We start from the raw sequence: 15,775 nt of genomic DNA on the forward strand, positions 1-15,775 counted from the left end.
CTGCCTCACTAAACTGAGAAGTGTTTTTACTATGTAGTAAAGCATTTCCTATTTTAATTAAAGTTTTGAAGTTTATTTTTAAAAGGAGAGCTTTGCTATAGGAAAAATAACTCTATTAGCTTACATTGAAAATCCTTTTCATCGTGATGAGGGTAATTATCTCTTACTTCTAAGAAGTAAGCCATAGCTAATTTCTGACTCTGTGTCCATGTTTAAAGTAACTTAGAATCAGCTTGGGCCAGTTCTGACGTCTGCTTATGTAATGCAGCATCCATACTCTTCACTAGGTGTTCATTTTAGCGACGGATGCTTCATATAAAACAGGGTAGAGTAGCTTTCAAAAGGATGTACACATCAAAGTGTAACTTGAACTCAGTTTTTACATTGCTTGAGGAATCCTTAATGGAGTAGAAGTAACAAATTTGCTTTTCCCCCTAACATATTATCATTGTAAAGTTTAAAAATTTTTTGACTTCCATGACTTCCTAAGTCATATCATATACAAATGAATAGTTTTGTTATTTTGGAGTGTTTTAACAATGCCCATATTAAATATTATTGAAGTCCATATTCTGTGTAATAAGGAAAGTTTCCTTTAATTATAATTATAATTTTGGGGAATAATGATGCTGCTTTTGGAAGAGTAAATAAAACTACTTAAATAAAGCACTGTATTTTTAAGTTGGAATACCGTGCTCTCACTCATTTTGTAGTTTGGCTAATACTTTTCATGAGGCCCACCAAGTTTATCATTTTTTAAGACCTGGTTCCTAAGAGGGCTTCAAAGTAAGTACAGTGATTGTAGCTGTTAGCCACAGTGTATTCTCTTTTGCTAGTGAATTCTTTGAAGCAGAATGCCTCTTGCCTACCCTCACCAGTCTCCTTTCCATTTCTCAGTTAGATAAACTCACCTAAATTACACAAGAATTCATCTTTGACGTATATGATCCTCTTAGAACCCTGTTTAAAAATCACCACTTCAGTGTACTAAATAAATGTTTGTGCTGTTTTAAAACTCCCATTTATGAAAAAGAAACCTGTAATTTGACTTGCTGAGTTGGGGGTATTGGAATATTTACTATCTTGAAATAAAATACTCTTGGAATACATCAGCCTACTTTGGATTCTATAGACAGTTCTCTACACATTTTATATTCCCAGAATTTCACATTTTTTTGGGAGATGGGGGCTTGTATTCAGGGGAGGTGGGGGGGAGGAAGAGGGAAAGAATCCCAAGCTGACTCCCCACTGAGCACAGAGTCCTATCTCATGACCCTGAGATTATGACCCAAGCCGAAACCAAGAGTCCCATGCTCAACCGACTGAGCCACCCATGTGCCCCACCATTCTAGATTCTAAGTCAAGAATTTGCAAGAGGAAGAGTTCCCTCTAGTTACTGCAGAGTCCCTCCTCCCCATTCAGGTCATAGCAGTGTGGATGGCAATCAGGGGTTCCAAGCTAGTAAGGAAGGACGAAGGAAGATGAGCAGTTCCTTTGCTACCCTGACTGGTAGAGAGGTTTCTGAAAAAGCTCAGAAACAGTAGACATATGAGTCTACAATCTGGGTAGCAGTTTATCAATAAGGGCATTTTTTATGATCCAGACACTGTGTTTGGTAAGATAGACTACTTCTATTTTATATAACCCCTTATTATTAAATTCTGTATCTATTTCAGTAAACCTTACCCCCTTTTAACTAGCATTTTTAAATTTCAGAACCTTTTGGCTTTATTTTAAGTATCAGAGCATAAATTTTAAATGAGTTTTGGTGAACATTTAAGGCAAAGTTTTTTAAATTTCCATGGACAACTTTAAAATTGACATTATGCTCTACAGCTTTTAGAGAAAAGCTTTCTTTTTTAAAGAAAAACCTGTAATTTTTTTTTAATTAATGAGGGTGGGAATATTTCTCTTATCCTTATTGTTTGGGGGCTCTTGACCTCCTTTAAAATTTTTTTTTAATTTTGAGAGGAAATATAATTATCATTTTTTAAAAAATCATGAAATAAACATATGGTATGATGAATACTTATAAATACTTATAAATCAAACTATGATGAATCTCAGAAGGATTCCTCTCACAATCCATATGAGGTCTTTTTCCATTATTTCCTTTCTCATAACAGCTTTATTGAGGTATAAGTTTGATATCATCTTTCCCCTTTTAAAGTGTACTATTCATTTATTTTTTTCCCTTTTATTTTTAGAATATTCAGAGAGTTGGTGCAACCATCACTACTGTATAATTCTAGAACATTTTTATCATCCCAAAAAGAAACCCTATACCATTTAGCATCACTCCTCATTCTCCCTTTCCTCCAGCTCATGGCAACCACTAAACTACTTTCTGTCTCTGTTTGCCTGTTCTGAACATTTTGTGTAAACGGAATCTTATAATATATGGCTTTTTGTGTCTGGCTTCTTTTACATGCATTATATTTCCATGGTTCATCAGTGTTGTCGAATGCTTCAGTACATTCCTTTTTATGGCCAACTAATACTCCATTGCCTGAAAAAATTATATTTTGTTTATCCATTCACCAGTGATGGACATTTGGATTGTTTCTACCTTTTGGCTTTATGAATAACTGCTGCTATGAACATTAATGTACAAGTTTTTGTGTGGACATATATTTTCATTTCTCTTGGGTAGATACTTAGGAGTAGAATTGCTGGGTTATATGGTAATTCTGTTTTTAATCTTTTGAGGAACTGCCGGACTGTTTTCCAAAGCATCTGAACCATTTTACGTTCTCACCAACAACGTTCAGTGGTTCCCATTTGTGTGTGTCCACATCCTTGCCAACACCAGTTATTTTCTATCATTTTAAGTATAACTGCCTTAATGGGGTATGAAGGGGTATATATTTTTGGTTTTGATTTGCACTTCCCTAATTACTAATGATGTTAAACATCTTTTCATGTGCTTACTGGTTATTTGTATGTCATCTTAGGAGAAATATCTTCAAATTCTTTGCTCATTTTTTAATTTGGTTGTCTTTTTGCTATTGATTCCAAGAGTTTCTTTCTTTATTCTGGTTATGAATCCTTTATCAGAGACATGATTTGCAGATATTTTCTCCCATACTGTGGTTTTCTTTTCCTTTTCTTGATGATATCTTTGAAGTATGGAGATTTTTTCATGTTGATGAAGTCTAGCTTACTTTTCCTTTGGTCATTTGTGCTGTTGGGTTGTCATATCTAAGAACCTATTGCATAATTCAAGGCCATAAAGATTTCCGCCTGTGTTTTCTTCTAAGAGTTTTATAGCTTTACTACATTGCTTTTTTTCATTTATTTGTCAGCGTAGTCAAGTGCTATGTTTTTTGAATTTGTTAATCACCAGATTACTTCAGCAGGGAGATCTGTGAAATATTTGTCACTTGTTTTCATTTGCTACTTCTAAAAAAAAAAAAATCAGAATTTATGAAATCTGCTTTTTTTTAAGTAAACTCTGTACCCATCGTGGGGCTTGAATTCATGACCCCAAGATCAAGAGTCATACGCTGTACTGACTGAGCCAGCCAGGTGCTCCTACAAAAACTACTTTTGATGATACTTCAGTGAGACGAATTTTTTAAATTATTTGTGTCAGAAACATAGTTATCCACGTTCCCACATTTTATTATAAACTTTATTTAGCAGTCACTGTAAAACCCACAGACCATGCTAAGAGGGTTAAGTATCTTTGTAGAGCTTCACTAGCTTCTGGCCCAGTGTTAGAAGCACTTTTCTAATGGATGAGACACTTGACTGAGCATCAGGAGAACAGAATTTCAGTTCTCTGGTCAGTACAACCTCTTTTACTCAGATGTTTTTTCTTGCTCCTTTGATTTCTTTCTTTACACAAATTAAGAGTGCTACCTAATTATTTTATGTAAGTATACCGTAAAGATAGAAATAGTCTGTATACATAAGTGCCCTTTTATTCTTCAGTAGAAAACAGTTTATTAATTGCATCACTCTTGTATGCACCTTTTTAGTGTGGCTTTAGATAAAATTAGCAAAGATATTTTAAAGCTCTTATAGATCATGAAATTTAAACTATGATTCCCTTGGTATGTTTTGAAATCTTTTGGAAGAAACCTTAGAAGAAGTAAGATAATTATTACTAAAAACATTAATCCTAGCACTTTCATGAAGGAAGCTTCTCATTTGGCCACTCTACTGATAATTTCATATAAAAAATTTAAAAGCCATAACTTGTTTTATAAATCAACTCTTAGGGGTGCCTGGGTGGCTCAGTTGTTAAGCGTCTGCCTTCTGCTCAGGTCATGATCCCAGGGTCCTGGGATCGGGCCCCGCATCGGGCTCCTTGCTCGGCGGGAAGCCTGCTTCTCCCTCTCCCGCTCCCCCTGCTGTGTTCCCTCTCTTGCTCTGTCTCTCTCTGTCAAATAAATAAAATCTTTAAAAATAAATAAATCGATTCTTATGTAGCATTAAATTGATCTCAATCTTGAGTAAGAGGGAAATAGTGGTTCCCTGTAACATACTTTATTCAGTGAATGGATATGAGGAAGACACAAACTGTTGCTTATATTTGAAGAAAATTTGTCTTAACCATTTATGTGACAAAATATACTTGGCATCGTCTAGACAGAATTATAATAAAGACAACAATTTAAATAACACAAAACACAAACTTCAAACCAGATGTATGGATATAGTTCTGATGAGTGTTTTCATTTAATCATAGTCTCAATTAAGATACTACTGCTTTGAGGAGTAAGTGTCCCTGACTGTAATAATGACAGCTTTTCAAATGTTAATTATTATTTTTTAGTGTTGTTGGGAATATTAAAAGTGGACTTCAGACTCTGGTATCATAACTACAGAAAGTGCTTATTTTCAAGTCTACATCCCTACATAGAGGATAAAAGCAGTCTGATTAAGACTACAGAATTCCTGCCCCCCCTCCCCCCCCCCCCCTCCCCCCCCCCAAAAGACCGTTTACTGTAAAGGTCTAAAAGCATTCATTTGAAAATGGTCTGTTCTTTTTACTTAATGAGGTATTATAATTGTGTATATTCTTAAGCTAATTTTAATATGAGGCTTCTTTTGTAAAGCTTGTGATACAAAATTTGACATGCATGAATATATCTTAGGCCAAATATGCATGTGACAGTTTGAAGCACATATCATGTGTCATTGTTGGTAATATCTGGCAGCATATCCTGTGTAAACCCCTGTTTTCTTTTTCTTTCTGCCACATATTTATTCTAATTAACAAGACTTCAAAGGGAACTGATGCTTGAATACCAATTATTTTTCATTTTCTCTCTTACTGAATCTATGAGGACTAATGTTACCTTTCTTTGGTTCCACAGTTACCAGTGGTTTAAAAGGGAGGAATGAAAATCAATTCTTGTTAAGCACCTGTTGCAGTAGGTGTTTTATGTATCTCATCTTATTTAATTATCACGGCAATCATTCAAAGATACATATTATTGCCATTTTTCAAATTCAGAAACAGACTCGCAAAGGCTGATGTAATTTGCCCAAGGTATACAGTCAGTCATGTTGTGAGTTGGTACTCCACCAAGGCTTTGTTATTTTCACTACCTTTGGAATTCTAAGCTCTAGATGCTAAGCTCTTAGCCCACTTTTATCCCCCCATTCACTCATTTCTCACAGGTATCATTATACGGCAGCTGCTCTCTGAATCCTTTAGTGAGGAGGGGACATGTGAAAGAAAGGATTGATACTGCACTCTGCCTGAAATGGCTTTATCTCTTTCTCTATTTAAAAAAATATTAGTATTTCAAATTGGAAGCTTCAGAACCTTTTATATTCCCTCCTTTGTTTTCATCCTCTTTTGAAACTCCCTACTGTTTTCATACGTTACATTCTACCACATTTAGCATCTTTTCCTTTGTACATACTGGTATGTATCTTCCACTCTTAGAAGATGGAAATCACAGAACCGGTTATAGCGTTTTTGTTTTTATTTTTGTTTTTGATCTAGCTGCCCAAAAAGTGCGGTTAAATTTTGTGCTCAGGCTTTTAAATTTTCTCTCATAGCACTTTGTACATATTTCTGTTATCATTTAACACTGTATTACAATTATTTATGTGTACTTTATTCGTTTTGTTCCTACCAACAGCAATGCCCTAGTAAGTACTCAGTAAATGTCATTAGTCAGAGGTCCTGTACATGGGTACTGCTATTGGGATAATTTTATTCAAACTGCATATGTGTTAATAGTTTTTCTTGTCACTATACACATGCTTTTGTTATAAGCACTCTCAATTTTTTTAAACATAGGCAGGAAATAAATACAGTATTTTTCATTGTAATTTATTTATCTTTATATCTTTGTAATGCTTGTCACTACTGTTAATGGAGTATCAGTGACTGTGTGATTCTGTGAAGTATTATATTGTGGATTTGGTTTTTTGTTGTTGTTTTACCCCAGGATCTGTAAGAAAAGTTATATTGGTCTTCATCATTGTTACCAATGAAACTTTCACTACTTATCATGTAAAGCTTTTCAAATATTAAATTTAGTTCATATTTTAAAATTGTGTGTCAAATGAAGGTACACTGATTTTGTTGGTGAGCTTGTTGATATTGGAGGTAGCTTTTGTGTGTGGATGACATACTTAAGAGTTATTTGCATTATGTTAGAGTTGTAAATTGTAAAATCTAGTTTTTATAATGTCTTTCAGTTTAATTTATGCTGGTTATAAATATAGTAATTTTTATATACAAATGAGAGTAATCTGTTTTACTTCTTACTATTTGTCTAATTTATCCTTCTTCAGATTCAGTTCTTCTATAAGACATAGAACTACTTATATAGCTAATGAAACAAATCAAATTACATTCTTTATTAATCAACACAGACTTTGCTAATTTGTTATAGTTCAGTATAGCTGACTTTTAAAAAATACCTACAAATCTAACACATGAAACCCTCTGCTATACTTATAGAACTCTTATAAATCAAATAAATTATACTTACAAATGTGGTGAATCATTAATCATCCTATTTCAGAGAACTTACAAAGTATACACACAAAGTAACTGATGACATAGAAACTTGTTACACCTGGGAAAATGCAACATATATAAAGTATAAATAAAATACTTGTTTAAGAATACCCATCTAAGGCTCACTGGAGCAAATGATCAGTTTACAGTGATTGAGGTCAGTGGTTGGAGATCCTGAACCTGGATACTACTTCTAGGATGATTCTGTCCAAGCACTTTTTTTTTTTTTTAAGATTTATTTATTTATTTTAGAGAGAGAGCATGAGTGGGGGAAGGGGCAGAGGGAGAGGGAAAGAGAATCTCGAGCAGATGCCCCACTGAACAAGGAGCCCAACACAGGGCTTAGTCTCAGGACCCCGAGATCACGACCTGAGCCAAAATCAAGAGTCAGACACTTAACCGACTGAGCCATGCAGGTGCCCTTGATTCTTCCAACTTGTATAACAACCAGGTGTCTTGTCATCAGGTTCTGCCTGCTGTTTCAGTGGGAGACCCCCAACCCCATATTCCTCCCCACCTTCCTGCCTTTTAATTAAGGCCATTTTTAAGGTTCACAACCCAGTGAATCATCATGCACCTACTGAGCATCTTTTAGGTTGTGTATCCTTGCTGAATTTTTGTTTTTCTCTTTCATAACTTTAATCTCACTTTGTTTCAGTGAATAGAATCTCCTTTTACTGTCTGATGGGATTCTTCCTCCTCTTTATGGTCATTGACTCCATGGTCTCACTCCATGGTCAGTGAGCCAGATATGTACCCTTCTAGCTGTGAATTGTCATTTTTGACAAAACCGACATTTCTGATTCGTATTATGTGTTAATATAATATATATGACCAAAACAGTAAAATTATTGGTAATGCTATGTAGTGACAGAATGGCTGTGAGATTAGTGTATCTTATAATCCTGCATGTTTTGTATTATGACTCAATACAAAATACATATTTGTGTTCAGTAAATTTCTCTTGAGTGTGTCAAGTCCCATTTAATGAGAACATTAACAGCACTTATTGAGCATTTACTATGTGCTAGGCATTGTTCTAAATGCTTTACATCATTTTAGCATGTATAATCTTCACATGCAGTTTTAAAAAATAATACAGAAAGATATTTATACCCTTCACCCAGTTTCCTCCATTCTTGACATCTTGTATAATTATATATAGTATGATATCATAACCAGGAAAGTGACATTGATACAACCCACAAACCTTTTTCATATTTCATTAATTTTGTTCCAACACAAACATTCCTTGGTCTACCCTTTTTTTTTTTAAAGATTTTATTTATTTATTTAAGACAGCGTACGCGTGCGCGCATTTGGGCGGGGGGGGGGGCGTGGCAGAGGAGCAGAAGCAGACTCCCCACTGAGCAGGGAGCCCGATGTGGGGCTCGATCCCAGGACCCTGGGATCATGACCCGAGCCGATGGCAGACGCTTAACGACTGAGCCACCCAGGCACCCCTGGGCTACCCTTTTATAGCTGCAGCCACCTACTTCACTTCTTCCTCTCCCTAACCTCTGACAATCACCAATTTGTTCTCATTTCTAAAATTTTATCATTTTACTAATGTTACATAAATGGAATCATACAGTATGTATGCTTGACATTGGCTCTTTCCATGTAGCATAACTCCCTCAAGTTCCGTACAAGTTATTCCATATATTAATAGGGTATTACTATTATTATTATTATTTTTATTATTATTGCTGAGTAGAATTCCATGGTATAGATACACCATAGGTAGTTTAACCATTCACCTACTGAAGGATATTGGATTGTTTCCAGTTTGGGGGTATTACAAGTAAAGCTGCTATGAACATTTATGTATGAGCTTTTTGAGAACATAAGTTTGCATTTCTCTGGGAATACTCAAGTGTACAATTGCTGAGTCATATGGTAGATACATGTTTAGTTTTGTAAGAAACTACCATACTCTTTTCCAGAGGGGTCTTTACCATTTTACATTTTCACCAGCCATGTAGGAATGATCTAGTGTCTCCACAAGCTCACCAGCATTTTATTTTAGACATTCTTTTAGGTGTGTAGTAATGCATTGGGGTATTGCAATTTGCATTTCTTTAATGGCTAATGATGTGTCAAACATCTTTTCATGTGCTTTTCTGGCCGTCTGTATATCCTCTTTGTGAAATGTCTGTCTTTTGCCCATTTTCTAATTGAATTCTTTGCTTTTTTTTACTGTTGCATTTTAGAGTTGTTTTTTTTTTTTAAAGATTTTATTTATTTATTTGACAGAGAGAGACAGTGAGAGAGGGAACACAAGCAGGCAGAGTGGGAGAGGGAGAAGCAGGCTCCCTGCTGAACAGAGAGCCAGACGTGGGACTTGATCCCAGGACCCTGGGATCATGACCTGAGCCGAAGGCAGACGCTTAACGACTGAGCCACCCAGGCGCCCCGCATTTTAGAGTTTTTTATGTGTTCTAGATATAAGAACTTTATTGGAAATGTGGTTACAGATATTCTCTCCCCATCTGTGGCTTGTCTTTTCATCTTCTTCATAGGATCTTTTACAGAACAAAAGGGTTTTTTAAATTATTTTCATGAGGTCTAGTGTATCAATATTTCCTTTAAGCTGAATTTCATGATTTAGCATCCAGACAAGTGAACTTAAGAGAAAATAAGATTTGAATAAACTTAAGTCTGCTAAATTGGGATAAAACTAAAACTGTTGACATGTTTTAGGATGTGTATTTAGGTAATCATATGTACCACGATTGTGCTATGTTTACATTTTATTACTTCAAAAACTCTACAATGTAGATATTATCTCCATTTATGCCCATGCATGTATGTGTACATACATATAATTATTCCTGAGGCTCAGGAAAGTCAGCTAACTGTGCCAATGGATCTATAATAAATGACAGAACCTGGACTTAAAGCCAGTTCTTTCTGGCTCCAAAGCCTGTACTCTTCAACAACTGCCTTGCGTTTTTGTTGCAGTATGTACTTTATGTAACTCATAAGAATCAACCTTGGTCTTAATGATATATCCATTGTGCCTGTTACTCTTAACATTCATACATTATCTTATCTTTCAGCCTAACATAGTAAGTCAGCATTTCTTGTTTTATCAGTTTTAATGTTAACCTGTTGGGTTAACCTGTTTGGCTGTGTTGGAAATAAACCTTTTCTCTGTCTCTTGTTCCTTAGATACAAGATTAGTAATATGATTAGCCTGCAGTTTACACTATAGTTGTAACACACATCCTCTCTAAGAATTTGAGTGTAACTCTTGAACTGTCACTTGAAGAAAATATATAAGATTCACTAAACTTCTACAGATTTATCATTTTTATAAATTTGATTCCTTTGCCTCTCTTCAGTATATCTCCAAGGCAAATCAACCACATAACGTTTCCATATAGGAAAAGTTATTGTTTAATTGGTGGGGGTACATGAGTAGAGGAGGGAGGAGGGGCAGCCAGCCAGTAGCACCCCAATTTTATATTCTATTTGGTGTATTTAAGAAATGAGTAACATATTTGTTAAAGTAATAAGGGCAGTTTCAAAGATGACTTTTTGAAGTCATATTATTTCTTATGAGAGCAATACTGCTTCTTGGAAGTCACTGAAAATAGTTTGCATATTTACAAGTAAATGGCTAGATTAAGTAAATATTGTATTATATTACTGTTAGAGCAGCTTTCTTGTCTGTCAGGCTAAGATTCAGATTACATGGATATTGTTAGCATTGTCCAGTTCATGTATACTAAATCAAAGTTTGCAGAATTCATGTTTGTGGAGTTTTTTCTATCTTTAAAATTCTTGCTATATTCAAGATGAAGATTGCTTTTAAATACTTCTAGCATAATTTAATCTTCTCTGCTGAACTTCAGCTTAGGTTTAATGAGATCTGCCAAGAAATTTGCATGAATCTACCCTCCATTCCCATTGCCCTTCCGAACCTCTGTACAGTACTTGAAGGCATGATCTATATGTGAAGGGCTTTTGTTTTAAGGCGCAGTAACTCCCAAAATTGAGTAGTTTTCATAATCTTTGGTGTAACTTACTCAGACACTTAACTGCTCTTTTCTAGAATACTAAATTTTAAAGAATAAGAATATAAAGGTCTGATAAATATTAAATAGAAGATGCTTATTACATTTTTGATTGAGGTATTTTGGGTAATTGTTCTTTTACAGTAAGGTTTTTGTTACATGAGAAACAGCACTTTAATGAGAGTTTTCTTGGTTACTATTCTACAGAACTTACTTAGAATATGTTAATAGTACATGGCCTTTTCTCCTTCACCCAAGCAAGTAACATCGTTACAGAGGTTGTTGAAGTTATACCTTTATTATCACTACTCAGATTTGGGAGAGTAGATGAAAGAGAGCTACAGGGAAATTATAGGCCATTTTTCTAGGAATGGGAGTGGAGGACACTTTCTCTTTTTTAATATCTAGCTAATAAGCCCACTTGGGGCCTTTTTAGCCTATTGTTTTCAGGTTGTTTTAATATGTATTATTATAGCCTTCACCTCACAATTTTGTCACTAAGTAGGGGGTGAATGAATCTGAAAAGTTTTTTGACTTTGTTGAAAATCTTAGTGTTTTCAGATCAGACCATGGATGATACATGTTAACTTTATTTTTTTTTAATTGGTGGTATAGTCCTGACCCTCCTTTTCCTCTGACCCAGCCCCAGTTGTCATCACATAGGCTTGCATTATTCAGACAGCCTCTCACCCGTCTTCCTGATGTTACCTCTTAACCAAGTCATCGTACACAGTGCTTGCTTTCCATTAGCCTTCAGAAAAAGCCTCTTTCATCACGTCACTTCCTTTGCTAAAAAGTCTTAAAAGCCTCTTCATTGCCTGGAAGATAGAAAGCCCTAAGTGGGTGGTGGCTATTTTAAATAATTACTGTAGTCCTCTATTCAATTTATTTCTTCTCTGAACTCCCCTAACCCTTATTATCTTCACATAGTTAATCCTTGATTGTGCATCACATCGTTCTCAGTTTCATCTTGTGTAAAATGTATGAACTTCCTAAATTGAAGGTTATCAGTCATACTTTTTAAAAAAAATCCATAAAGAATTCAATTAGTGAAATGAATTGCTTTATATTTAATGCGTATTAAGATTTTATCAAGTATCAAGGCTTTTTTACATACTTACCACAGATACTTAACTATTACTGGAATACAATTTTTAACATTTATTTATGTATCCACTGAATACACAGCATAAAGCTGGGAAAGGTAGGGGTGCCTGGGTGGCTCAGTTGGTTAAGCGTCCAACTCTTTTTTTTTTTTTATTCTTTTTTTAAAGATTTTATTTATTTATTTGAGACAGAGAGAATGAGAGACAGAGAGCATGAGAGGGAGGAGGGTCAGAGGGAGAAGCAGACTCCCTGCCGAGCAGGGAGCCCGATGCGGGACTCGATCCTGGGACTCCAGGATCATGACCTGAGCCGAAGGCAGTCGCTTAACCAACTGAGCCACCCAGGCGCCCAGCGTCCAACTCTTGATCTCGGCTCAGGTGTTGATCTCAGGGTCGTGAGTTTGAGCCTGGCGTTAGGCTCCATTGTGGGTGTGGAGCCTAGTTAAAAAGGAAAAAAAAAAAGCTGGGAAAGGTAGCTCACTGTAGTGTATCATGTCTATTTTTCTTACATTTTAGTTTATGTCCATACTTAAAAACATTATTTTTTATACCAAATCTATAATAGTTACATTGAAGAAATTGAGCTACACTCTGTGATTAAAAAACAAGCAAACTTGTCTTTAATGGTTAGGTATTTGAAATCATTTTCTCATAAAGCACTATATGAAAATGTATAAAAATGTAAAAATTTTTTTAAATGCTGCATGTAAATATTATATGTAAATATGAGTATATGAGTATATTTACTTATAAAATATAAGGCATTGTTCTCTTCTTGTATGTTTTTATGATTTTTCATCCCTGGAAACTTAAAATATGAAAACTTAACATCTTAAAATAAAATAACAGTTGGAGGCAGGGTGTTTATTATCCTTAACATTAGCGCATTCATTCTCTCTCTCTGTATGTCTCTGTCTTTCTGTGTGTTTGGCATAGTTCTTCACTCTTTTCCACAACAAACTTAAGAGATACAGAATGTCCCAATTTTCCAAAGAAACTGGATGTGGAATCATAGAGTGCATAAATAATAGTACTATTCGTACACTGGCTGATTCCAGGGCCTCTGCACTGTGTCCTGATGCTTTCCTCGTTGCTGTCATGCTCCTGTAAATGAAGCTGAATTTTAAAAGTGGGCAATACATTGAAAGTATTAGCAGTAAATTTTGACATAGTGCTAATAACAGTTGTCAGGGGAAATGCTATATCTGGTATTTTGAAAATTTTTTTGGATTCTGATTTTTCTTTTTAATTTTTTAAATTGAAGTATAGTTGATACACACCATTAACATTAATTTCAGGTGCACAACATAATGATTTGACAATTCTATACATTATGCTGTGCTCACCACAAGTGTAGTTACATTTGTCCCCACACAATGCTATTACAGTACTATTGACTGTATTCCCTATGCTGTACCTTTTATCCTTGTGACTTATTAATTCCATAACTGGAAGCCTATATCTCCCAGTCCCCTTCACCCACTTTTTCCACTCCCCCACTTTCCTCCCCTCTAACAACCATCAGTTTGTTCTCTATGAGAAAAAATTCTTAAAAATTTTCAAATGTATAGAAAAAATAATAAAACAACTAAGACTGTATACCGTTCACCTAGATTCACCAGTAGTTAATATTATCCCACATTTGTGCTCATGCGCGCTCGTGCGCACTCTCTCTCAACCATTTGAAGGTATGTTTCAGACAGCATGCTCCTCATCCCTAAATATGTAAGCATGAATTTCTTAAAGGATATTGTCCTTATAACCATTAAGAATTTGATGTTAATTCGGTATATTATCTAATGTTCATTCTGCATTTCCTCAGTTATTCTAAAAATGTCTTTTATAGCTGATTTTTCCCTCCAACCCAGTATTCAGTCGAGATTTATTTTTGTATTTAGTTGTTATATCTCACCAATCCTTTTTAATCTTTTTGTATTGTTTTGTTCTGCCTTTGACTTATTTGAAGAGTTGAAGCCAGTTGTCTTGTGTTTTCTTTTCTCTCCTTTTCTTTTTTGGCCGGTTGTCTTTAGAGGGTCACACATTTTGGATTTGTCTGATTGCTTCCTCATGATTAGATTTACTTGATTTTATGTTAAGCATTTTTGGTAATATTACCACATTTGTGATATTGTATGCTTCTGATTACACTATATCAGAAGGCATCTGATGCCAGCTTTAAATTTCTGATCTATTAATTTGTAATTCACAGCAACAAAGACTTAATTGTTTGAATTCTTTTTTCATTTTTTAAATAGACAACAACCGAACGACCTTTCATGCAGAAGCTTTTTCGTCCTGTGGCTGCAGATGGACAATTGCATACACTAGGCGATCTCCTCAAAGAAGTTTGTCCTTCTGCAATTGCTCCTGAAGGTAATATAGTCAGCAACATGAAAACATTTCTTTCATTTCTCTTTGTTACTGAGGTATAACATAAGCATTCTGCATTTATAAATAACATTTACTGGTTACTTGAGGAAAATATTTTCATTATCTCGTAGGGAACAATCTTTTGAAACAGAAACGCTTAATATTTTATTTATTATTTTATAAATTATTGACACTAACAAAATAAGGAATTGACTCTCTTTGGCAAAATAAAATAATAGTGCTTTTTAATTACTCTCTTACCACATATCTGGTGTCCTGGGTCTTTCATTTATGGGTTCAGTTCTGGTCAGTACTATTTTACAGTTTGCATTGTGTCTCCTCATTCAAAAGGAATAAGAGATGGTAAAAAAATTTTCTTCCATTTGGTTAATATTTTAAAGTTCAAAATACTGAATAACGGATAAGTATTTTATTTGAATTTTCTACCACTTCCTAATGTTTCAGCATTGTTCGCTTAGGCATTGACATTTCATATGTGCAATTAAGAACTTATCCTATTTTGTAGTCCTCATTTTGTAGCTTAGGTTAAAGTTAATTTCCTGTAGGCAAAGGAAAAATATAAAAATTGCTGGATTCTATTTTCCTAATTGCAATATAAGGAAGACAAAGAAAATGCAAAAACAATAAAAGAAGAAAAATGCTATCGTCCCCTAACTCATAGAGACCACAATTGACACACACATGCATTTGGACACTTGACTATTTGAGAGGGGTGTACATGTGTTTGTAAAATTGTATGTCCTATTGCATCTTTCACCTAACAACATGAGCATAGGTTTAGTCATTAAGAATTCTTTAAAGCTGTTTTTTAAATAGCAGCACTATGGTCCTTCGTATCAATGTACCATAATATGATCATCACCCTGTTAACTGAATGACTTGCAATCATAGTTCTGTTGGTTACCAAGCTATTGGGGAAATTTCAGTGGAATGCTACTATATTTGTTAATATGTTGTACAGACTTGTATTTATTATACAGAGAAATTTTTAAACTTGCTACTTTGTCCTTTATAGAAAGAGGTAAGGCATAATAAATAATATTATTATAACAGTATAACTTCAGTAGATAATGGTATGTTTCTAATATTATTAACATACTCTAAGTTGGGGTAATTGTATTATTACTTATGTAACTAATTAACTATATCACACAGTTCAAGAAGCATGTAGTGTCTAAGGAAATAGTTTGCCTAACAACCACAATTGGAAACAAAGTGGGACTAGGGGAATGTTGGTATTTCAGCCTAAATGACCAAACAAA

At 34.7% G+C, this 15,775-nt stretch overlaps 1 protein-coding gene across 3 annotated transcripts in view; it reads left to right on the plus strand.

Moving 5' to 3' along the window:
• Positions 1 to 15,775, plus strand: part of ATG5 (autophagy related 5) — a 129,685-nt gene that overhangs the window by 97,565 nt on the left and 16,345 nt on the right. For all 3 annotated transcript variants that reach the window (XM_044917688.1, XM_021693685.2, XM_021693686.2), the window contains one exon: positions 14,378 to 14,495. In XM_044917688.1, coding sequence (XP_044773623.1) covers positions 14,378 to 14,495 — 118 coding nt within the window. The remainder of the gene's footprint in view (positions 1 to 14,377; positions 14,496 to 15,775) is intronic.

This window comes from Neomonachus schauinslandi, chromosome 8 (assembly GCF_002201575.2).
Source record: "Neomonachus schauinslandi chromosome 8, ASM220157v2, whole genome shotgun sequence".
Lineage (NCBI taxonomy): Eukaryota > Metazoa > Chordata > Mammalia > Carnivora > Phocidae > Neomonachus > Neomonachus schauinslandi.